The sequence below is a fragment of the Nyctereutes procyonoides genome, unplaced genomic scaffold (assembly GCF_905146905.1).
Source record: "Nyctereutes procyonoides isolate TBG_1078 unplaced genomic scaffold, NYPRO_anot_genome, whole genome shotgun sequence".
In the NCBI taxonomy this organism is placed as follows: Eukaryota; Metazoa; Chordata; class Mammalia; order Carnivora; family Canidae; genus Nyctereutes; species Nyctereutes procyonoides.
Window position 1 is genome coordinate 51778131 of NW_026575135.1, and position 25973 is coordinate 51804103.

The 25973-nt window shown below is 39.7% G+C and overlaps 1 protein-coding gene across 1 annotated transcript; it reads right to left on the minus strand.

Annotated features, from left to right (window-relative positions):
* Positions 1 to 7848: 7848 nt before the first annotated feature.
* Positions 7849 to 25172, minus strand: UBE2B (ubiquitin conjugating enzyme E2 B). The gene is made up of 6 exons (XM_055302093.1): positions 25000 to 25172; positions 22904 to 22984; positions 20951 to 20976; positions 15626 to 15715; positions 10880 to 10968; positions 7849 to 9194 (listed from the first exon to the last, which is right to left on the minus strand). The coding sequence occupies exons 1-6, from the start codon at positions 25041 to 25043 to the stop codon at positions 9066 to 9068; spliced, it is 459 nt and encodes a 152-aa protein (XP_055158068.1). The 5' UTR covers positions 25044 to 25172; the 3' UTR covers positions 7849 to 9065.
* Between the last annotated feature and the right edge of the window lie 801 nt (positions 25173 to 25973).

Genomic DNA, 25973 nt, shown 5'->3' on the forward strand with positions numbered 1-25973 from the left:
TCTTTTTTCAAGAGATGAGTAAGAATCAAGTCATAGGCCTCAGGTACCTACCAGCACATGGGGAGAGGCAGTTTTGAAAAGGCATCTGGCCATATTTTAAAATGGACACCAGAGGGCAGCCCAGATGGCTCAGCGGTTTAGCACTGCTTGTAGCCCAGGGCATGATCCTGGAGACCGAGTCCCACATCAGGCTCCCTGCATGGAGCCTGCTTCTCCCTCTGCCTGTGTCTCTGTGTGTGTCTCTCATGAATAAATAAATAAATAAAATCTTAAAAAAAAAATGGACACCAGAAGCCACAGCTTAGTCCAGGCAGCCAGCTGATTTATAGAATCTCTAGAGGTCTCCCAGGCAGCTGAGTAAAGCCCACATTCTCTTTTTATGGAGGGAGCCTGAAGATTTGGTCTTCTAGACTTGAGGAGTTGCCTTGCATATAGCCCCTGAAGAAATACCTGTTTAGTACAATGTTATTTTGCTCTGAAATTCTCACAGTAATTTTCCCCTTTTAGTTAATTTGCTCTTTATCCCTCCTCTTCCACTCACATTCATTATTTTTTAAGATTTTTAAGTAATCTAAAAAAAAAAAAAATAGATTTTTAAGTAATCTCTTCACCCAAGTTGGGGCTCAGACTTACAACCTTGAGATCAGGAGTTGCCATGCTTTACCAACTGAGCTAGCCAGGAGCCCTCTATTTCTTATTTAATGCTCACCATTAAGAACTTACCTCCAGGAGAAAAAAAAAAAAAAAAGAAATTACCTCCAGGCATAATTACTGAGAGAGGGACTTCATTTGGGGTCAGCAATATAACAATCACAGCAGGATTCACTCATCACTGAGCTTGGTATTGGGGATAATAGTGAATAAGACAGTGCCCCAGTCTGGCCAGGCATCACACCTTGGATGGGCCACATCTCTGCAGTTTCTGGCTCTAATCTGTAGTGATCACTGGAGTGGACCAAGTGAGGTCAAGGTCTCTGATATAACCTTGGACAAGTGACTTCTTTCCCTAGCTTTACCTGGGAAATGGAGATCACAGAAATACCTAGCACAAAGAGCTGTGGCAAAGACAATGATGTTGCAGGGCTATGCCAGTGCTCAGTGAGCCTGAGACTCTTCCTCACATGCACCCTAGCCTCTTTCTCTTTTGGTCACCTATACAAATTTGTGAGGCTTAAAAACCATATTACAAGTTGAGAAATACAAGAGTGGGGCTGTGAGAGCATCTTTTCTGTTCAAGACTTAAGTCTCAAGACCTTGTAAGAAGCAAGTACTAACAGTACAGTTTAGGGTGCTCAGTTAACCATGATATCCTTTTATGTTACCCAGATTTTTTTTTTTTTTTACAATATTCATTAGAGTCTATAGCCCACCTGATGAGTTCTGTACCTTTGCAGAGGCACGGATTTCCCCCTGCCCATCCTGAGGCTTTGCTATTTGTAGTAAACGGCACTGAAAATACATTGTCACATCTGAAATGAGATTTATATTATTCTAAATGTCAGGTAATTCTGTGTTTCTCTGTTCTTCGGCTCTAAAGTCTCTGCTGGGTATTCTTGTCTGGAAAGAGCCTGTCAACTTCTGGAGTCTGAAGACTATGGTCTAAGTATATCATCTAGTCATGGCTCTCATCGTTGACTAGTTCAGGGACACCTTTTGGTTCAGTAGGACTAAACAGATCTTTAAGAGACAAGAGTTTTAGAACTTAAACAGTCGTGGAAATTGCTTCCTTTAATGAATGCTGAATGCACAATAAGAAAACTGCCCTCATGGAGATTATATATGTGTGTGTGTGTGTGTGTGTATACACACATATTTATATAAATAAATGTTTCAAAATATATATTACATATACATAATATATATTATGTAAAAATTATATGTTACATAAACTCTGGGGGAAGAAAAAAATCTCTCTGGGCTTTTCATTAAAATAAATACATAGCAAGCACGTTAAAGAGCCTATTTATTGATTAAGTGAAAAGCAAGCCAGACAAGATTCTGTTTCTTCCCCAAAGTTTACTCTGTCCCTTCCAAGTTAGGACTTCCAGGTCTAGGGGTGGCAGTGTGTTGGCTACCCTTTCTCATTTTGGTTGTTTTTCTCACGATGCCAGCAGTAGGGACAGAGTTCTTTGCATATGTGCTCTTGTCAGGGAGTTCGGTCGGCCTGAAGCCTTGCCCACAGACAGGAGGACCAGCTGAAGAAGTGGGAGTAACAAAATATATCATCTGAGGGACACCTGGGTGGCTCAGTGGTTGAGTCTGCCTTCAGTTCAGGTCATGGTCCCAGGGTCCTGGGATCGAGTCCCACATTGGGTTTCCTGCATGGAGCCTGCTTCTCCCTCTGCCTGTATCTCTGCCTCTCCGTGTCTCTCATGAATAAATAAAATCTTAAAAAACACACACACACACAAAATATATCATCTGAACAGACTCCCTTAGGAATCAAGAAAGATTGAGACTATTAAGTTCCCTTTAGAAGGAACTATAAATTAGCTTAACATATCCTAGACATAGGCATGTGAACCAGAACTTTCTTCCTTGACAGTACTGTCAAGCAAGGATGGGTGGTTCTTTAGAAATAATCCAAGTGGAAGCAGGCTCCATGAGGGGAGCCTCACGTGGGACTGGAATACTGGGTCTCCAGGATCACGCCCTGGACTGAAGGCGGTGCTAAACCGCTGAGCCACCCGGGCTGCCCTGTTAGGGCATCTTGAGGCAGGTCTTGGTCTTCCTGGTTTAGTGAAAGGGCAATTAGCAGTTCAACCTTGAACTCTTAGGCCTGTTGATTACCTAAGCCTTTGCGCTTTGCTGTGAATCCTAGGACCAGAATCTCACTGCTTAGGCTGCATTTCCTTTCTCTTTGACATCTTCTCATATTAAGAATATCTAACTGAACCTAGATGTGAACTGGTAGATAATTTCTTCTTCCTGATTTACTTCACCTCAGTGTAAGGATCTTCGGGGGGGGGGGGGAATGATCCTTTTAACTTTTTTTTTTTTTAAGATTTTATTTATTTATTCATGAGAGACACACACACACAGAGAGAGAGGCAGAGACACAGGCAGAGGGAGAAGCAGGCTCCATGCAGGGAGCCCGACGTGGGACTCGATCCCAGGACTCCAAGATCACACCCTGGGCTAGGCGCTAAACCGCTGAGCCACCAGGGCTGCCCTGATCCTTTTAATTTTGATCTTTACTGGAGGATTCAGTGGAAAATTTCCTTTTTAAGTACCTGGCATTTAGTGAGCTGTCCCTGCTTCATTCCAACCCTTCTCTCCCTTTGAGGCCAAGTGGGGAAAACACAACATGTTTTAAATAACAAACTTACACAAAAGAAAAATGAGCAGCCACAGTAAGCCCCACAAGACCAGGCTCCATCCCCAGGGCTGCAGAAGGGCAGACCACTTCAGTTCCAGTTGTGGAGTAGGGCCGAACATGAATTGGCACCCATTAAGTACTATGTAGTTATGCTGACAAAATGAATGCCAGCAGGCCCTGAACGATGTAGCCTCAATCAAATGCCTGGCAGTCCTGGAGAGGGAGGTAGAAGCAGAACCTCTGGTGGGATGAGGAGAGGGTCAGCAGATGGCCAGAGCTTACAGGTCCACCACAGTTCTCCTCTAACACTAGGCACCTTGGAACCCCTCCCTGTACCACCTGTATCTAGGGTCTGTGGCTTGCAAAGGCAGAGGATATGCTCCTTTCTCCATGAACATGGCCATTGCCCTAGAACTGGCTGCACTGCAGATTGCCCAAGTCTCACCGCGTAGATCGATGAGACTGTACCACTTGGTGTGAGTTGTGGGCCCCAGATGACTGGGAACACTTGGGCTTGGACTATCACCTACAGTCCCACTTCCCCTTAAACCAGTTGTTTTCAACTTCTCAGGTGGCAAGACAATGACTCATGCTTCCTTCTACCTTTGTGTTTACCAAATTATTTTTTGATTACACTTCTCCTTTTATAACAAAACCCAGAAACCTGCTAATCAGTGTCTCCAGAGGATTTGGAGCTAGGACCCTGGATGTCCTCTGCTGTCCTACTGGCCTCCTGCCCAGGCCTGTGCACGTATTTCCAGAGGCTACCTGAAAAGGAGATTCCTTTCATTTGGATTTATATTCCGATCTTTGGAACTGTACTTGTATTGTTGCTCTTATAACCTGATCTGTCACACTTGGTCTTGAGAGAGTGCCCTGAGGACTGTGCTATTCTCGAGCTGTTCTGTGCAAAGGAATATGTAGCCCAAAGAACCAATGTGTAAGGGCTAATAAAAGCCAGGGAGGGGAATTGTCTCCCTGGACAGATGGGTTCATCAATCTCTTGCTGGCTTGCAAAAGATCCCTTGTACTCATCCCTGGGATCAACACTGTCTTCATTCTAAATTTTTTTTAAATTTTTATTTATTTATGATAGTCACACACAGAGAGAGAGAGAGGCAGAGACACAGGCAGAGGGAGAAGAAGGCTCCATGCACCGGGAGCCCGACGTGGGACTCGATTCCGGGTCTCCAGGATCGCGCCCTGGGCCAAAGGCAGGCGCTAAACCGCTGCGCCACCCAGGGATCCCCACTGTCTTCATTCTAAAGGCAACCTTCCAACTGTTCTGAGGAGTCTCGACCTGAAACCAGATTCAGGTGCTTGTGCCGGTACAGGCTTATAACCACAGCCCACTAAAACAGCAAGATTACTAATCCAGCTTTTATTTGGAGGTGATATTCCAAGCCTTTGGCCTTAGCTGACATGGGCTGGAATCTGATTTCTTTTCTTATTCTCTGCCCAGGATATTACCAGGACAAGAAGCTTCCAGTTTCTTGTGGTCTTTATACTCACAACTACCACAGTAACATAAAATCTCCCAACTCAGTTTTGTAAAATGACTATACAGAGGCCAAAGAGGTATAAACCTCTCTGCATTTGACATTCTCTTATTCAGGAGTGCAGCCAGTCCAATTCAGTTGGTGGGCTGTGCTATTCTTGGCCAAAGGCATGGTTCGTAAAGGGGGAAGGGAAAGGGCAACTTACACCTTCGGCTGTAGACAGGAAGCAGCATTAAGAGGTCTGCCTTAAGTGCTCTTAATGTTTGCATTTTGGCAGCCTTCAAGACACCACAGAAACCCTCCTGCATCCCAGAAGACTGACAACTAAATGGTAAAGGTTGATGGACCCTGAGGAGATCCTTTTAGAGATAAGCTCTGATCCTCTCTAGACAAGTACCCAACCCAGCAGCTTTAAGGATCCCAGTCTTCCAGGTAAGACTTTATTTAGATGGCTAACCTTTCTGGAAAACACTGCAGAAGCATCATACTTGTAAGCCAAGACTGTCACCATATAAAGACTTCTCTAACCAGCTAAAAAGTTATTTGCTTTGTCAGCAGAGTACATTCTCTCTAGTCTTTTCAAACATATTATTCTACAAGTGACTGATAAAAGCATCATGTGGCCAAGCTTTACCACTCAACTCAGTGGCAGTTCCTGAAAGTCAGCCGACACAGGCTTTGCACCCAGCCTGAATCCTCCATATGCCAACGAGGAAGCTTGGAGACCTTCTTTCCAGCGTTCTTTATTTCAACTGGCAAGGAACTCACGTTGCTGAGCTTGAGGTGAGTCATATACTCAAAAAGGTTTGTGCAAGGCACAGCTCATTTGGTCTTCCTGGCCCAACTAAAAAAAAGTCCTAGCCTATGCTATGAATAGGAGATGTAAAAACCTCAAGACATTATTAAAACCGTTTAAACCAATGCAGCTGGGGGAAGGGAGAGGTAGGAAAATTACTGAAAGAGGAATGGCACACACACTTCTATCTTCTTTTTCAAAGATAGAGAAGTAAACAATAAAACTTTGTTTCTAATCTCTTTTCTCTGTCATACACTTGAACTAAAGATAACTAATCTTTTTACTCCTATCGGACAGATGCTGTTTTTTTTCCTAACTAGATGGGAACTGAAGTAACAGGGCTACCCTTGGGACAAGGCCCTTGCTCTTTGGACAATTTCATTTACCTTTAATAGCTTTCCAACTACTGACTTTTCCATTTACATAATAATCCCCACATAACTGAGATTCCCTTGGGACTCTGCATTACACTAAATGCAAGAAGAAAGGAATTGTAATAAATACCATGGAGACCTAAAAAGTTGATCCCTATCTCTTAAAACCTGGGAGAACTCAGAGCTCAAAATATCTTAGACATCACTCTAAATTGTACTTTATGAGTCCCAGAGTTCTTTCTTAGGAGTACTAAGTGAATCAATGAAGTAGACAGGTACTTTGTTTACTGAACAGAAAATACAGTTATTAAATAAGGCACCTTTAATAGATTTTTTCCCCACTATCTTCCACCTACAGGAATAAGACTTTTTAGATCAGTTTTAGAAGTTATTCGTGGAACTACTGGTGTGGGGACTGGTACTGGCTGAAGGATGAAGGGGAAAAAAATGTGGTCTATAGAAAAGTCATAGGTCTTTTATATCAGAGACTAGAAAGTGTTCCTATATGCAAAACAAAAATGAAGAGGGAGAAAATGGTGGTTGAGAAAATGTCTTCACTGGGTAGATACCAGTCTGTACCCAAGTCTAAACTCAAGTATTTTTAAAAATGGGAGGGCATTTTAAAGTCTATTAGACTTTAAATAATTAGACTAATAGATTAGTATTTTTAAAAACAGGAGGACATATTAAAGTCTAATAGATTTTCTAAAACAGAACTCAATCCCTTAATATCTCTTAAGGAATAGTCTACTTCTTGGCTAAAAGACCAGATTGCCCAGATACAAATCCCAGCTCTATCACTTGCTAGCTTGCTGAAATTGAGCAAGTCACTTAATCTGTCCGTAAACTATACTCATCTGTAATATAATTGTACCAACCTCACAGGATTACCGTGTGTCTGAAATGTGGTCATATACGTTAAAGTGCTTCGAATAGTGCCATGTGCACAGAGCATTCTATGTTAGTACTACTGCAGAGAAAATGCACCACAAATGTATTTAAACTTTAGCATGAATCCAACTTCATACCAAAATAAGTTATTAACTTAGTTCTAGCCTCCTGCTATGCCACACATTTAGAAGATTTACCTAGTTTAAAATTAAACCTTTTTAGTACGGTATAACCTTGAAATTGAAGGTTTACATCTAGTACTTAACTAAAGAAACAGGAATCTGTTCCAAAGCTGAAGAAAAAAATGGAGGAGTAATTGGGAGAGGAATATTCCTAAGAATTTTCTCCAATGGGAATGTGAACTAGGTGGTTTTAGGTGTTGAATTTATTAGGACCTAGAGCTCAGAGACTTCCTGCAAAGTGATATGTAACCCCCTTCTAAGTATCAATACTTGAAATATTTCAATTTTACATAGGGAAAGGAAAAGAGATTAGGATAAAAATGGATTCTGAAGCAGTACAAACAGCATTTAATAAAATAAGAGGGGAGACTCTCGTATACCTACTGTATATTAAGAGTCAGTCATTGGAGTAAATGTCTCCAGAAGCTACACTTTGTCTCAGAGCTGAATATGAAAGCATCACATTTACTATGACCAAAAAGTAACTGTAAGCATCTTTTTTTTTTTTTTTTGGCCATTAATTCCAGTGAATGGACTCTCATTTGTATGAAAAGCTTTCTAAGACCATACAATTACTCCCAAATTTGCCAAGTAATAACTTTTAAAGGAAAACATCAACATTTAGTCTTCCAGTGTCAAACTTGGCTTAATAAATAGAAGCTGTAGACACTGCCATCCTGCAGTCTTCCAACAGAGAAGCTGTTAGCTTACTAAACTAGTAAGAACAGGACAAGAAACTATTGGGGTTACTCAAATAGCTGTTTTTAACTACTAGAAAGACTACACAGGTGGTTCAACAGAATTTACTTGTATATTTTCCATTTTCTGTACTATTTGAAGGCATAGGATAGCTTTGTATAAGCTTTCTACAATACTGTTTTAAATTTATCCAGTAAACTAAGATGCAGTACAACTTTTATACAACTTAGGAGATTAAAAAAAAAAAATCTCCACAAGAGAAAGCAACTCAGCAGGCCCTGATATTAAAACATTTTTCCAGAATAAACAGATATGCAATTGCATTAAAAGGCAGTTTTCAAATATTTTAAGTTACACCAAGAATCCTTCCAAGTATCTGCCTTACTAAACCAATGCAACCAATTCTTACTCAGTGTTAATAGTGGGGCGTGAATTTTAATAAATGTTTACTGTTTTACTTTCTTCATTATCAAAAATCTTTTAAAGTGCTATCAAGCAGCAAAGTAAGTTGCATTAGCTCTCTATTCCCGTAGAGGTGCCAATTCCTCATGGCAGAGGTACAAACTGTGAAAATTGTAAAAGGTACAGTTTAACAGTAAGTAGTGCATGAAGAAACAGTAACAAGTGGCCTAAATACAGAGTTGGACAGAATCAAACCAGTTATGTCTATAATTGCTCAAGTGAAATGGATATAGTTTCATTCAAACATTCAAAATAAAGTTTGAAAATTATAATTGGTGGTTAGAATCAAATTTGAAGAATTTCTTGATAAAATATAAATCTGTTCTTTTGAAATTGGAAATGAAACTACTATCAATTGATGGAGAGCTAGAGACTTATTAACCCCTCCTAAACAGATAAGGAAATAAGTGACAAAGTCTCTTGCACTGAAGTTATGTATTTTAACAGCTTTACATGTAATATTCATATATAAAAAACTTTAAGTGCTTTTCTCCAATTTAAAAATCTAAAGAATTCAAAAATAAGGCATTCAATATTTGAAAAAAGTACAGATTTACAAAATGTGTATTATTCTGTCATGAAAACTCCACACCAACATTATACACTTGGAAAAAAATACAAACAGGATATATTACAAATTTATGTAAGCAATAACTTAGTTCACACCATGCAATAAAAAGTACATTAATCAAGATACACAAGCTTTTGTAGGTTCTAAACTGAAGGACTTTTTTTTTTCTGCAGAATCCTTAAAACCTGTGGCACTTAAAATTTGTTAGCCTTTCTACTGAGAGGTAAATTATACACAACAATGATGAAAAAAATTAACAGACCAGTTGTCTATTATGAATCATTCCAGCTTTGTTCAACAATGGCCGAAACTCTTTTCTCATATTCTCGTTTGTTTTCCTGATAAAGCTGTGCTGCCTGGCTATTGGCTGGACTGTTTGGATTCGGTTCATCCAGCAGAGACTGAAAGGAAAGAGAAAAGGGAAAAAAGGATTAGTTGAATTGCTCTTTACATTAACATGGGTCAGATATGGAGCATAGAGGTTGTATAAAAGAACAAATTACTCAGGAAAGAAATGGCAGATATTAGTATTATCTTCTGTATTTTTAGGTCTTAAATACTTTCAGAAATGGCTTGATCAATTTAATAATTTCCTGCTGCTAGAGAACTGACGTTTCCAAAACACAGTACTCAACTGCAGACCTCTAATTTCAAGGAAATTGGAAAAGTATATATATATATATATATATATACACACATATATAATATACATATACATATATATATGTATATATATATATAATATATATATATATTTATTTATTTATTTTAAGATTTATTTATTCATGAGAGACACAGAAAGAGAGAGAGAGAGACAGGCAGAGGGAGAAGCAGGTTGCATGAAGAGAGCCCAACGTGCGACTCAATCCCGGGTATCCAGAATCACACCCTGGGCAGAAGGTGGTGCTAAACTGCTGAGCCACCCAGGATGTCTCAGAATATTCTTCTTTAACATACTTAAGCATTAGCCAGGAAATAAACAGCTTGATTTGGTTAATATACAATATTTGGAAATAGCACAGCAACTAACATTAGTTAGTTGTATAATATTAGTTATTGTATAATAATATACAATACTTGGAAATAGCATAGCAACTAACATTTTCCAAAGTTAAACTTTATTTTTATGGTTTACTTTGCAAATGTCTGATAGTAAGCTGGGTAGGGAATCTTGTTTCCTTTAATATAGAAAATATATACACCTAGCAGCAAGGGAATGAAATAGGGAAGTTCAAAATGTTTATAAAATGACTTGAATTAAAGCAGAAATGCAACAGAAAAAGTTTTAAAAATATCACAAACCAAAATTTGACTTCTGCTCCTTTTACACCCACATAAACTAAAACATCCCTCACTTTACTTCTAAAACTGTCATTCAGGGTCAACTCTGAAATAATCTGCCAGACTGGTTTGGCAAATGGTTACACCATTGGTTTTTTTTTTTTTTTTTACACTATCTGTTTTTAAAAAAGGATTTCTTGGATGGGGTAACATACTTAATGCTTCTCTGCACTTGGCAGTTTCCTGAGGTCACTATGGTTTTTCTAAGCAATCATCTTTATTTCCAAGAAGAGTTTTCCTTCTCCACATCCTCTGGCTATCCTTGATGGTCATAAATAATACTTGACCTGTGAGAACACTTGATTTACACAAGGACCAGGAAAATGACTGTAGGTTTGATCCAATGTGATCACTAAGAGAAAGGCAGGCCAGGGATGCCTGGGTGGCTCAGTGGTTGAGCAATCCACCTTTGGCTCGGGGCATGATCCTGGGGTTCCAGGATCAAGTCCCGCATCGGGTTCCCTGTATGGAGCCTGCTTCTCCCTCTGCCTCTCTCTCTCTATTTCACATGAATAAATAAAATAAAACCCTAAAAAAAAAAAAAAAAGAGAGAGAGAGAGAGAGAGAGAGAGAAAGAGACAGAAAAGCAGAGCAGCGGTCTGAAAATCATGGGATTATCCAAGCTGTACTATTGGTTACATGGGTGCTAGGAAGCAAAGTTTGCTCATGTGGTCTTTAGAGTGCTCCTAAAGAAGCTATCCCACAGAATTTTGAAAATTCATGATGCAACCTAACATACACTTACCTGAATTGATGTTAAGATAGAAGATACATCATATGTTGGACTCCATCGATTCTGAAGGATATCTAAACATATGCTACCATCAGCATACACTGTAAAGACAATACTAAAATTGGTTACCTATTGACTTTATCATATTTAACAGTTAAAGAGAAATCTTTGCCACAAACAGAATGCTTGGCCCAGTCAGAAGTTTTGAACATTATTTACCAAACCCTCTTGTCTCACAGAAAAACCACTGTTATAACTAAGGGCTCTTATTTTTGCATCTTTTTGTCAGGAGGCTTTGTCACAGTTAAATTTTTTCAAATACCCATCTTCTATCCAATCTTTTTAAATCCCCTATTTCTAAATTCCTTAAATAAAGCTCCGGAAAAAAAAAATTAACATCATAATTACATTCCCAGAAATTACTTCTAAAAGAAATAAGTGTGAACATATGAAGTTTTATTTATAGGAAGTTCACTATAATACTGTTTATAAGAGTATAAAATTAGAAACTGCCTTGTGGTTCATAAAGAAGTGACTGGCTAAATAATAGTACATTCATATCACATAACCAACAGCAATGTAGCCAAGAGAAACGATACATATCTACCTTCTGTTAACTAATGCAGAAAGACCTCCACAATGCATTACACCTAAGATTCCATTTTTAGAGGATGTAATTTTTTTTACAAAATATTTAAATATTTTCATTTGAACCACGTAACTATTTTGACATTTTGTGTAGTCACAAAACATCTGTAAGACTAAATGCCAAAATATAAGTACTGGCTCTCTGTAAATAAAAGGATTCTTGTATTTCATGATTTGTTTTTATGAATATGCATTCCTTTCATACTCAAAAAATAAACTAAAAATCAAGTGATTAATAGTTTTTTTTTTTTCAAGATTTTATTTATTTATTCATAGAGACAGAGAAAGAGAGAGGCAGAGACACAGGCAGAGGGAGAAACAGGCTCCATGCAGGGAGCCCGATCCAGGGTCTCGATCCAAGGTCTCCAGGACCACGCCCTGGGCTGCAGGCGGTGCTAAACCGCTGCGCCACCGGGGCTGCCCTGATTAATAGGTTTTAAGTCTTTAATATTTGGACGGTTCTCCTCCCTCTGAAACTAAATAAATTTTTTTACCTGCTTGTGAGAGACTCTTGTCTATATGACAAATTTCCATAACTGCTGTGTTGACAAAGAATAAATGCATTTAAATGTTATACTTTCAAACTTTGGAAAGTTTCACAGAGCAAGCCGGATCCTCTACATAAAGACACAACTAAGTAAGGCTTTTGGGGGGAAGAGGAGGCAAATTATATCTAAATACTGTCATTTCTCAGGGCTCTCTCTATCCTCTATCCTCTTCCTTCTTGCCCTCCTGTATATATACTTTCTGGGCATAGTTATTCACTCTCATGGCCTCAATCACCATTCATGTGCTAGCTACTTCCACTTACTAGTTTTTTGTTTTGTTTTTCTAAGATTTTATTTATTCATGACAGACACACGGGGGGGGGGGCAGAGACACAGGTAGAGGGAGAAGCAGGGTCCATGCAGGGAGCCCGACGATGCGGGACCCGATCCCAGGACCCTAGGACCACGCCCTGGGCTGAAGGCGGCGCTAAACCGCTGAGACACCCAGGGCTGCCCGACTTACTAGCTTTAGAGCAGATTTAAAGCTCCACTTTAATGCAGCCCAGTCAACTGCCTAGTATTTATCCCGCATGAACTCAAACTTGGCAAGCCTAAAGAACAATGATCACCCCTGTAAAATCCATAAAAGTACAAAATGATTTTAAAATTCTGAACTAGTAACTACTTCTAAGAAGTAATCCAAAAGCAAACAAGAAATAAACATCAACTGACAAATGAGTAAACAAAATATAGTATATACCCATAAAACGAAATTTCAGCAATAAAAGGAAGTGGAATAAATACAGTTACAACATGGATGAATCCTGAAAAACTATCCCAGCTGAAAGAAGTAGACACAAAAGACTATATTATAGGATTTCATTTTAATGAAATATCCATAACAGGCAATCCTTTTTTTCTTTTTTTTTTTTAAGATTTTATTTCAAATAGAGAGAGAGAACATGGGCAGGAGGAAGGGCAGAGGGAGAGGGAGAAGTAGGCTTGCCACTGAGTATGGGAGGCCAATCCAGGCTCTATCCTAGGACACTGAGATCATGACCTGAGCGAAGGCAGATGCTTAACCAACTAAGCCACCCCAGCACCCCCCTAACAGGCAAATCTATAAAGAAACTACAACTGCCTAGGGCTAGGGTGCTGGGAGAAAAGGGAGTGAGTGCCAACTGTCATGGGATTTTTTTGGAGATGAAAATGTTCTAAAATTGATAGGGTGATGGTTGCACAACTCCGTGTACCAAAACTCCCTGAGTTGTAAAATTTAAATGAATGAACAGCATGATATGTGAATTATATTTCAAGTAAAGATGTTTATTTATTTTTTTTAAATTTTTATTTATTTATGATAGTCACACAGAGAGAGAGAGAGAGAGAGAGGCAGAGACACAGGCAGAGGGAGAAGCAGGCTCCATGCACCAGGAGCCCGACGTGGGATTCGATCCCGGGTCTCCAGGATCGCGCCCTGGGCCAAAGGCAGGCACCAAACCTCTGCGCCACCCAGGGATCCCCAAGTAAAGATGTTTAAAAGGTAGACCAGAAAGTTAATAAAAGTACTGATAAAAGACAAAAGAGAAACCATTGTTATAATACATTGTTAAATTGTATATAATACAATGTATATATAATACATTGTTATAAACCATTGTTAATACAAAGGGATGAAAAATAATCTAATACATTGTTTCCGTAAGGATGAAAATACTACACCTATACACAGATCCCTTCTGCACATTCTACAGTCTTTCCCACCTTGATTTACAAAACCTTACTATATTGTGGGTCAATTCAATAACAAGTCTAAGTCAGACAAAACTAAAGTGGAATAAATGTAAAGTGACTCCTTCTAAAACTAAGTTAACTGATGGAGAAGTCCATATTTAAATGAGCAAAGGCTACAAAATGGAAAGCTTAAATATTTTGGAAAATAACTTTTCTAATTTGTAATCCAGAAATATACATGCATTAGAAGTGAACAAGAAATTATGGAAGAGCATATCAATTACACAGAGTCACTCAGCATTTATGGAAAATAGGAATAAAAAAAATTTCTCCAAATGAAAATAGAAACGAGAGAAAAAAAAGGAAAACTGTATTTTAAAAAGCCTTAAAAATATATGAACTTAAAAAAAAAGATTTTATTTATTTATTCATGAGAGACAGAGAGAGAGACAGGAAGAGACACAGGCAGAGGGAGAAACAGGTTCTCTGCAAGAGCTCGATTTGGGACTCAATCCTGGGACTCCAGGATCACACCCTGAGCCAAAGGCAGATGCTCAACCGCTGAACCACCCAGGCGTCTCAATGTATGAATTTTTTACCCAATAATACCACTTCTAAAAATTTATTCTGTAATACTCTCACAGGTATTTGGGAAAAATTTTCAAGAATGTTCAAAGTGCTGTTTAAAATTACAAACAGGGGCATCTGGGTGATTCAGTGGTTGAGCCTTTGGCTCAGGTCGTCATCCCAGGGTCCTGGGATCGAGTCCCTTATCAGGCTCCCTACAGGGAGCCTGCTTTTCCTTCTGCCTATGTCTCTGCCTCTCTCTCTGTGTCTCTCATAAATGAATAAATAAAATCTTTAAATAAAATTACAAAAAACTTGGGGTACCTGGGTGGCTCATTTGGTTAAGCAACTGACTCTTGATTTTGGCTCAGGTCTTGATCTCAGGGTCATGAGACAGAGCCCCAAGGCAGGCTCTGCTGAGTGTGGAGCCTACTTAAGATTCTTTCTCCCTCTCCCACCTCACGCTCGCACTCTCTCAAAATAAAATTAAAAAGTCTTAAAAAAAAAAAAACCTGAAAATCACCAACTGGACATATATTAATTATGATAATCGCAGAGAACATTTTGCAGCCATTAAGAATGATGCAAAAGAAAAAAAATGATGCAAAGGATATTTAACAAGGAAAGATGTTCAATATATTAAAATAAGTCATTTTATATACATGACCTCAATTTTGTATAAGCATTAATTTGTGTTTTTTAAAAAATATTTATCTGAGAGAGAGAGAGACAGAGCTAGTGAGAGAGCACAAGTTGGGAGGAGAGGAGGGAGAAGCAGACTCTCCGCTGAGCAGGGAGCCTGATGTGGAGCTCAATCCCAGCACCCTGGGATCATGACCCAAGCTGAAGGCAGATGCTTAACTGACTGAGTCACCCAGGCACCCTTTTTTGTGTTTTTTAAAAGCTAAATTTTAAGTGACAAGTTCTTTTTGGTATCCTTCACATTTCTACACATGCATAGTATTTTAAAATCAAAAGTATACGAGCATCTGAGCTCAGGTCATGATCCCAGGGTCTTGGGATTGAGTCTTGCTTCCGGCTTCCTACAAGGGAGCCTGCTTCTCCCTCTGCCTATGTCTCTGCTCCTCTCTGTGGGTCTCTCGTGAATAAATATATAAAATCTTAAAATAAAAAGTATTAAAACCTCACCTGAAATTTGGAATCTTCTAAAGATTCTAGGGTACAAAAATGTAGCTAATACTGACATGGAAGCAACATCTAGAAGTGGCCCCTAGCAGTGAGAAGTATGGGTCAACTCTTAAAAGAAGGAAAAAACTACCCCCCCCATCATTTGTGTGAAGTTTAATAAAATGTTACTTACCATTTGGATGAAACATTTTGGATAAAAACCTAACAGTTGGTGGTTTATTTGGATACTCTTCAGAAAATTCTATTACTAGTTTAAAAGTACCTAGATAGAAAACAAATCAAAATAATTATGGTAAAGACAAGCATTAATTTTTAATCTCCTCATCAATGAATTCCCAACCCATACTAATTTTTGCACAACCATACAAAAATTAATGTCACTTCTGGCTTAGCACATAAAACATACTAAATATACTTTGATTTACATTAGACTGGTAACATGCAGCATTGGCAAGCACTTGGGAACACACTTTCATGTGCTATTGGTGGGAATGTGAAACTGCCATACTTTTGGAAAGCAATTTGGCCCTAGCTACTGAAATTTAAAATGCACATTTGGGGAACTACAGCTAGTTTATTATAGCTATTATAGCTTAGAAGAGGGTATGTAAAAGATTTCAAGAGGGGCTAACGACCACATGACAAAGGACTTAGACTGGAGGCATGGACATTAATCTAAAACGTCTCTTCTGTCCACACACGAATCCTTCCACTTAAATATGCCAAAAACCAGTAAGTATTAGTGTAACTGCCTATAGACCAATGTGGTACATTCTGCAAAGCAGTATTTTATGTCAGTACAGACACAGGCTTTTTTTTTTTTAATTAATTAATTAATTTATTTATTTATGATAGTCACACACCCAGAGAGAGAGAGAGAGAGAGAGAGAGAGAGAGACAGAGAGAGAGGCAGAGGGAGAAGCAGGCTCCATGCACCGGGAGCCCGACGTGGGATTCAATCCCGGGTCTCCAGGATTGCGCCCTGGGCCAAAGGCAGGCGCCAAACCGCTGCGCCACCCAGGGATCCCCAGACACAGACTTTTAAAAAAATTACACATTTCTGGGATCCCTGGGTGGCACAGCGGTTTAGCGCCTGCCTTTGGCCCAGGGCGCGATCCTGGAGACCCGGGATCGAGTCCCACGTCGGGCTCCCGGTGCATGGAGCCTGCTTTTCTCTCTGCCTGTGTCTCTGCCTCTCTCTCTGTGTGTGACTATCATAAATAAATAAAAATTAAAAAAAAAAATTACACATTTCTAACAAAGTCAATCTGTTCACAGGGTACAAAGTAGAACTCTCAACTCCCAATTCCAAATCTGTTTTGCAGAAATGACCATTATTACTGGTTTGGTAGGTCTTTTAGACTTCTATTTATTCATTATCTAGAGTTCTTTTATTTTGAGGAAATCCACCTGAAGGTTGGAGAGGTATTTTAACTAGAGCCCCTTAAACATACTTGGTAAATTGAGACTTTTTCCTAATGAACTCAATAAAAGACATTCCAGATGTCCCTACAAGGTTCTTCCCTTATTTCATCAATGTAGTTTTAGAAAAACTAAACAATCTTCTCTAATTTTTTTAAAAATATTTATTTATTTATTATTTATGATAGACATGGAGAGAGAGAGAGAGAAAGAGGGGCAGAGACACAGGAGGAGGGAGAAGCAGGCTCCATGCCAGGAGCCCGATGCGGGACTCGATCCCGGGACTCCAGGATCGTGCCCTGGGCCAAAGGCAGGTGCTAACCCACTGAGCCACCCAGGGATCCTTCTCTAATTATTTTATCTGATATTTTATCTTTACATATTTGGTATACAACCGCTACCTTTTAATCTTTTAAAATTATTATTACTATTATTTTTAAAGATTTTTATTTATTTATTCATGAAAGACACAGAGCGAGAGGCAGAGACACAGTGAGAGGGAGAAAAGCAGGCTTCCATGTAGGAAGCCTGATTTGGGACCTGATCTTGGGACTGCAGGATCACGTCCTGAACCAAAGGCAGACGCTCAACTGCTGAGCCACCCAGGTGTCCCAACCTCTACCTTTTTACATTTTTTTTGCCCTTTGGAAATTTGGGATGAGGGAAGCCAAAGATACAAGCAAAATCTGTTATCTATTTTATATTCCAAATATATCAGACTATTATGAAACATACAGTTAAATAGTGAAAACAGCCTTGTATCTAACCTGTATTTTGAAGGTTTGAATTTTAATTAATTAAAAAAATGTAATTTTAAGAATTTCAGCCTACAAAATATGGAACAGCCATTTTCAAGTTTTTTTCCTTCCACTTTATGGAGTCTCAGGACCCCCTTATACTCCTATTCCCAACCAACACCAAGCTTCCAATGGAAAGTCAACTGAATGTGAAGCTGGAAAGAGATACATGGGACAGCATACCATTTTATGTATTTCCAAAGATGAAAAATCATTTCACTTTTAAATATTGGCTCTTTAATAAATAGCCTGCAGAAATTCCCCCAATTTTTAACAATCTGTTCTCACGAACTCGTACAAACTGCTTCCAGTGCTACTGGATGTAACTATTAGTATTTCCTGTATTAGACAGTATTTAACTTATGAATTTCCTTAAAAAGTAATTTCTATTTTCAATGAGAGGCTGTAACTCATGACCCCGAGATCAAGAATCACATGCTCTACCAACTGATCCAATCAGGCACCTCTAACTCAGAAAAATTTTAAAAATTCACTAATTACTGTAAACTCACCACAAAATAACCTGAGTAACATTTAATGAGAAGTAATATATTTCCCCACAAAGTTAGTAAAAAGCTTACCACTGTTTTACATTTTTGCAAATCTCAAATGATTGACTTAATACAAGACAGCTAGATTCTCTCAGCTGCCTCTGCATTCGATTTGTTGCAATATGTTGTTTTGGGATGAGATATAGAAGAAAATAAGGCCTCACAAAAATACATAAATGAAAAAATATTTTCATAGTTTTCTTTTTTTTTTAATTTTTATTTATTTATGATAGTCATACAGAGAGAGAGAGGCAGAGACATAGGCAGAGGGAGAAGTAGGCTCCATGCACCGGGAGCCTGAAGTGGGATTCGATCCCGGGTCTCCAGGATCGCGCCCTGGGCCAAAGGCAGGCGGCAAACCTCTGCGCCACCCAGGGATCCCCCCATAGTTTTCTCAGATAACTGTAGATACTCTTTTTTGGTTACTATACTAAGGAAGTGGTAAGCTTTTAAAGGTTAGCTGCAATGTAGACTGAAATCATATAAACTTTTTGCATCAAACTAAAATCTGTTACTCATTGCATAAATGTTTTATCCATCCATAATCTTCTAACATGATACATTGGTCATTCAGAAAATATTGGTTCAATGAATTATACAAATCTTGTAAATGTTGCCACATTTCATTACACACTATGCATAAACATATAACAACTAGGTAATACTGCCTACTGATGTTTATCAGAGAAGTCTTGAAGTACTGGGAAACCATTATTTTATCAGCAGCAACAATACTGTCAGTTACTTTCCTTGATCTAACAGCTCATTTCAGTCCCTTATGAGTCTAAACAGTTGAGTCTAAATTATCAGTTTGTCTCTCATTCAAGTAAAAATGTTCCATGAAAAAAAGTGTAAGTTGCAACTCAAAACAACTGCACAAGTGCTTTGCCTCCAGAAAATCATGAGAAGTGTTTTATGTATATTTCCCACTTAATCACACAGAATATTTTAAAAATGCATACTCAAAGGTCAACAATTAATAATATCTACTTTTTTCATCAAGACGAATTTCCTTTGCTATCAAGACATTTTTAAGTGAAAATGACAGTTTTTTAAAAATGCAAAGAATATGGGGCACTAGGCTGGCTCAGTCAGGCTCTTGATCTAGGGGTGTGGGTTCAAGCCCCACATGTTGGGTGTAGAGATGACTTAAAAACAAAACAAAACAAAACAAAAACCAGGGACGCCTGGGTGGCTCAACGGTTGAGCATCTGCCTTTGGCTCGGGTGTGATCCTGGATTCCTGGGATAGAGTCCCACAACAGGCTCCTTGCATGGAGCTTGTTTCTTCTCCCTCTGCCTGTATCTCTGCCTCTCTTTCGGTGTCTCTCATGAATAAATAAAATCTTAAAAAACCAAAACTGAAACCAACAAATAAAATGCAAAGAATAGGGGTGCCTAGGTGGCTCAGGTCATGATCTCAGGGTCCTGGGATTGAGCCCAATGGGCTCCCTGCTCAGTGGGAAGCCTGCTTCTCCCTCTACCTCTGCTCCTCCCACTATTTATGCCCTTTCTCTAATACATAAAATCTTAAAAAAAAAAAAAAAAAGCAAAGAATACCATGACTATTAGTACAGTTTAGAGACAGTCTTAATTTGTACCAAGATGCTAAACTGCATAGGTCCAAGTTTAGCCACTAATGTTTTTGTACCATCACTGCAAACGCTGATAGAGCAAAAAAAGACAAATGCCTTAAATTATAAAGACAGTTTTAATTAGAAGGAACCCATGAAAGTCTCAGGGACTTGAAGGGGGTTTATGGACCACCTGAGAACCCCTGGTACAGTGCAAAAAGCTGAAGTCCTTAGAGCTACTTCTCTTCAATTCCTTATCCCCACTTAGAAGAAACCACTGATAATGGTATGGTTTATAACCCTTTAATACCCACACACTTGGATATATGTGTTTAGTAAAAATATATGTTATTCTAAAACTTTGTCTCGAGACATATGTCCAGATTTGCCTTACTATTCTTCAACAAGTACATAATATTCCATAATATAGATACCTCATAATTTGCTTAACCATTTTCCCCTATTAAGCATTTCAGGTTATCTCCTTAAAAAATAGTATCTTTGTTCAAATATCTTCAATGGGTTAATTCTGGAGACATTTTGATAATTAAAACAAATCTGTTCAATAATTCTTAAAAATCTATGCTGTAATTAGAGAAAATCTAAGAACCCGATTACAATCAATTTGAAAAGTGTAATTATAAATACGTATCAGGACCAGTTTCCCATTTTCCTGGCTTTTGGAGGAAATACTAAATTTAAGAAGTAAAAGATTACACAGAATGCTACTTACGGGTGTCAAAAGCCAGCTGTATGTGAAGCTACTGGCAGGTCTTTCTTACTTTAAGATTTCAGTTATTTTATTTTTAAGTAATCTCTGCACCAAATGTGAGGCTCGACCTTACAACCCTGAGACAGAGTCGCGTGCTCTACTGAATGAGCCAGCCAGATGCTTCAGCTATGAAAGTTTAAGAACAATTTCAGCTTGACACCTTATCAACATAGATAACAATGTTAAAAAAGCACGATTATCCACCATTAACCTACTATCTAGGCCTACAGTTCTACAGCCAAATACCAAAGTAACACAGAGAACTGGCAATGGAGGTGGTCAAGCTGATACAGAAAATAGTTTTAAGTATGTTGGTGTTAACAATTATTTACTTAAACGCAGCATCCTAATATTACAGAAAACATAATTGAGAATGACTTACCATCTTCAAAGGGTGTCCCTTCTGGTCTGAAAACAAGAAGATTTCTGATTAAAAGATGTTTCATTCTGCCTTTTCCTGATTTTTTTTTTTTTTTTTTTTTAAGTAGGGTCCAGGCCCAATGCAGAACCCAATACAGTGCCTAACTCCAGAGATCTAAAACCTGAGGTGAGGGATCCCTGGGTGGCACAGCTGTTTAGCGCCTGCCCTTGGCCCAGGGCGCGATCCTGGAGACCCGGGATCGAATCCCACGTCGGGCTCCCGGTGCATGGAGCCTGCTTCTCCCTCTGCCTATGTCTCTGCCTCTCTCTCTCTCTCTCTCTCTGTGTGTGTGTGTGTGTGTGTGTGTGAGACTATCATAAATAAATAAAAATTAAAAAAAAAAAAAAAACTTTTAAAACCTGAGGTGAGATGATGAATCAGTTGCCCATACAAGCCACCCAGGCACCCCTCTTTTTCTTGATTTTTAAGAGTCAAAAGGATAAACACACAGAGAAAGAGGGGGCTTATTCTAATGATTTGTGGAGTTTTAAAGATACTGTTAGTTTGGTACCATCTTAGCTCTAGATTTTTATAGAGATAGGCATAAAGGATGACTATTCTATGTTTTCATTTTAGGGGGGATTTACAAAGACAAGCCTCATAGTTTTAGCACCAAAACAATTCAGTTCATAAATACCAACCAGTCACTTTGTAAATGTATATTCTTAAGAGAAAAAAATCATATTTTCAATTCACATCAATAAGATGGAAATGCCCCTGCAAGATAATTATATAACATCAAACCAAGCATCCTGCTTCCCAACAAAGCAACACTTCTTGTTCAAAACAGTTACATCAAAACTGATGTAACCAAGAAAGCCACTTTCTTTTGCTCAAACCTTTTCCTGCCTCCATACCCCAATTTCATCTTTCCTAAGCAGCACCATCAAGCATTATTTCTTCTTGCAAGGCACATTCAGGACCTCAAAGCATGTTAGCCTGAATTTAATGTAATCTATTTTTAAAAAGATTTTATTATTCATTCACGAAAGAGAGAGAGAGAGGCAGAGACATAGGCAGAGGGAGAAGCAGGCTCCATTGGCAGGGGTGGGAGTGGGGGTGGTGGTTCCTGCTTGATGCAGGACTCCATTCTAGGACTCTAAGACCTGAGCCAAAGGCAGATGCTCAACCGCTGAGCCACCCAGGTACCCCAAATATAATCTCTTTAGAAGAATAAACTACACTCATTTTTCCACTAGTATTTAATATAGTTTCATAACTAATTCAATGGCTACTCAGAACTGTTTATGAAGGTGTTCCTTTAAGGTTTTAGTACAAACCCCTGGTTTTAAAAAGTGTGAAAGAAAAAGAGATCAAGTCCAGAAAAATAAAAGGCATAAGGAAATTTTAAATTAAGAGGCATATATACAGGGCACCCATATATAGCTCAGTGGTTGATTTGGGCTCAAGTCATGATCTCAGGGTTGTGACATGGAGCCCTGTGTTGGGCTTGGCACTTGGTGTGGAGTCTGCTTGAGATTTTCTCTCTCTCTCCCCCCTCTACTCCTGCCTCTATTAAAAAAAAAAAAAAGTGTTATATATATATACAACATGTGATACATTTCTCATGAATTCTTGCCATACTGGAAGCTCTGGGTATTTTTTAGTTCTTAGTCTTTTTACAGTTCCAAAAGAATGCAAGCATAAACATTTGCTTGGTACATTTTATTCTGTACAATAATTTACCTTTTCTTGTTTAATTTTTATCAGATAAAACCCAAAGTGACTGTAAAATCATAAATAATACAACACAAATTTTAGTTAACTGCAGAAATAACTAACAGAATTTCTTTTCTAATTTACTTTGCAGTTTCTGTAAGAGCCCTCAAGTCCACCTCAGCCTCTTTGCCTACTTGCTATTCACTTTTCTTAAAAAATTACTATACCTATCATTTGTTATATCTTTCCACTCACCCAAATATAACTGCATTCCACTGCATAATGTTGTTTTCAGATGGTGCGCCACTGACACCCACAGGTGGGTCCTCTTGCAATCTAGAAATCCAGAGTAGTAATTTTCAAAGTTGAACATTAAGGTCTCTATGAAGGCCAAAGAGAACCCTTATGGACTATTCTACCTACTTTAACACCATTTCCTTGTTCTTGTGCTTAGGGGGAAAATAATATGACTTTAAAAAAAAAGAAATCAACCACATATATACTACTTCTTAAACACCTCTCCAAATTGACTAAAATTCCAAAGGCCTTTGGACTCATCCTTTTTTGAATACCAAGCTTAAGATGTACCTTTGAGAAGTGATACACACAGAATGCCATCAACAACAAAAATTAAAGACCCCAAGTCCGATTTTCACAGACCACCTTTTTTGGTGCTCTAAAGATGCAAAGACGGTCTGATTCCAAACCAGAGCTACCTGTGCAACATGACCACCCCCACCAAAACCAAAAAAAGGATCCTCAAGGCAAACACTAAATGACTGAAAACACTTATATTCAATTTAATTAGGAAACTAGTTTTAGGAGAGTAGCCTTCTCCTATTTGCTTCAATTAGCAGTAGCTTTTAAAGTAATCAAGCTTCAGTTAGGTTTTTTTCATCAGTCGCTATTTTAAAGATCTGCGCTACAGCTAAATCTACCTCTTTTATCAAGAGACTCGATACAAAGCTACCTTCCAACACTTGTCATAATCAAGTTTTTGTAACCTGAAGCCCCTTGGAAAACTACCAAAGGTGCCATGTGTTCAATTCAGAATTAACAGAGAAAGGCAGTAAGAAACCAGAGTAACAATGGACACGAACTCCAAGTTTCATTATTTGGATTTCACTCTTTGGAGCTAACGTGAAATTTGATTTTAAGCTTCAGAAGACAAACTTTTAAAACAAATATAGCATTTTATATACAGATATCAATATGTAGTGATTGTCAAATAAGATACTTTGAAATTAGTCTACATAAAAATAGTTCTCTCCAGTCAACCTCAAACACATCACGCCTTAATGGATTTATGCTGCTTCTAGCCCACTGAAGGTACATTAGGAATATATTCAATGATAAACTGCCCAAAGCCTAAAACAATGGCTTCCAAATGCCTCACCTATGGCTTTATAATGGCGAAGTTAAAAGGTTGCTTCCTGGGCAGCTAACCCAAGTTTCTATATTTTGTCAGAGCAGGTCTCCCCAGGAAAACAACAAAACCCCCACAAAACGTGCAGTGGATCGTAATGGTAAGTTTTCTTATTTTTTTTTCCGCCTCCGTACTTCCAAGTATCCAAAGGTAAACTGAAAAAAAGGTCACTTCCTCCTTACTAACCCCAACACCTCCTAACAAAACCCTATTTTACAAAAGGAGGCCGAGCGAGTATCAGGTTAGCGCCAGTCTCAAGGAAGGCATTTTTCCAGACTTTGGAGGCTATAGATAGGGCTTTAGACACCAGGCCACAGAGCTGAGTTCCAGAAGGCCCTGGCAGCCCAGCCCGGGCTCCCAGCCCGAGTCCCAGCTCTCTAAGCCAGTTCTCAAGGTCCTTTCGGGCGGCGAGGGAGAGTCGGGTTTCCGAGGATGGGTTAACAACCTCCGGACCTCGCGCTGCAGACCCCACCCTCGCTGCAAAGAGAATGAGAAGGGGGGGGCGCTTTTCATCCCAACCCTGCCCCTCAGCTAAGACCGCAGGGCCATCCAGCAAAACTGGTGCAGCAAGCAGGGAATATGACTCTGCAAGGGTTTGCTTTTGGGGGACGGAGGAAGGGGAAATGAAGCTTGAGCTCTAGGACTAGACGTCGGGGGGCTGACCCAAGTGGGCACCGGGGAGCCCTAGGACAAACCATAGCCATCTCTTTACTTTTGGGGGAGGGGGTACCGAAATTTCTTACGTCGGCAGAATGAGCAAGGATGAAGGAGTGCGAACCAGGACTAGGGCTGGGCTTCCTTCGGGACCCCTGGGCCCAGAGGAGGCCCTCTTAGGGTTAGGAGAGGAAGGTGTCCCGGATCCCCGCCCTGCAGCCCCATAGCTGTGGGGAGGAGCCGTCATCCAGGCGGAGGTGAGCGCCCTTACCGCTTGAAATCCCGCATGAGCCTCCTCCGGGCCGGAGTCGACATGCTCCCCAGCTGCCCCGCGGTCAGTCTGAAAGAAAAGAGTCCCGCGCAGCCCCCCCACCCCCCGGCGCGGCGGCCGAATCACTGTGGGTCACCGCCGCCGCCGAGGCTGCACAAACAACCCTGCAATGACGTCTCCCTCCGCCGCCTCCAGATCCCTCCGCCCTCCGCCAGTACCACGGGTGAGGGGGTTGGGGGAGAAGGGCACGGGGCGTCTAGACGCGTTTTGGGAGCTCTGCGGCAGGGCTCTATCAATTTTGGCTTCCTAATCTAATAGATAAATTAGTCCTCTCTGTTCTCTGATTGGAGGTTGTGGATTAAGAGACCCCGAAACCGAAACACCATCCTATGCCTCCCCCTTTTAGTAGTTTAAACTCGACCGGGTGGGGACAGAGAGCCGCATCCGGGGCCAGAGATTTCAGGGAAAGGAGGTGGGGTGACGTAAGGTCACGTGACCGCCGGCGGCGTTGTCAACAATCCACCCCTGAGGGGGAGGGGACGAAGTATCTAGAACCACGTGTCCCTATGACGAGGTTGGAACGGATCACGTGAAAGTGTCGTCTGAATCTGAGCCTCAGGTCTATGGAGCGGGTAGTTAAGCTTATGGGGTTGAGGGCGGGTATGTGTCTTTACTAAGTTTTCCCTCCAGTTTGTTTCATGAAAAGGGTCGGCGGTCGTGGCGGAAGCAAAAGCTTGTTTTGCTTAAGTTTTAAAAACAGCTCAAAGTAATACGGACTTAAAATCTTTTCTGGTTGATTCAGTGGCTTATCAAATCTGGTACATGGGGCAGAGTGAGGGAACCTCTGTTTTTTATAATTAGCCCAGCATTGAAATGTTGAGGCCCACACCAACTAAAATTCCCCGAAATGCTTCCATGAGGCCACCAAAGAGCCTGTATGCGCATCACAATGGGGTTTGCAGGGTTGGAAATTC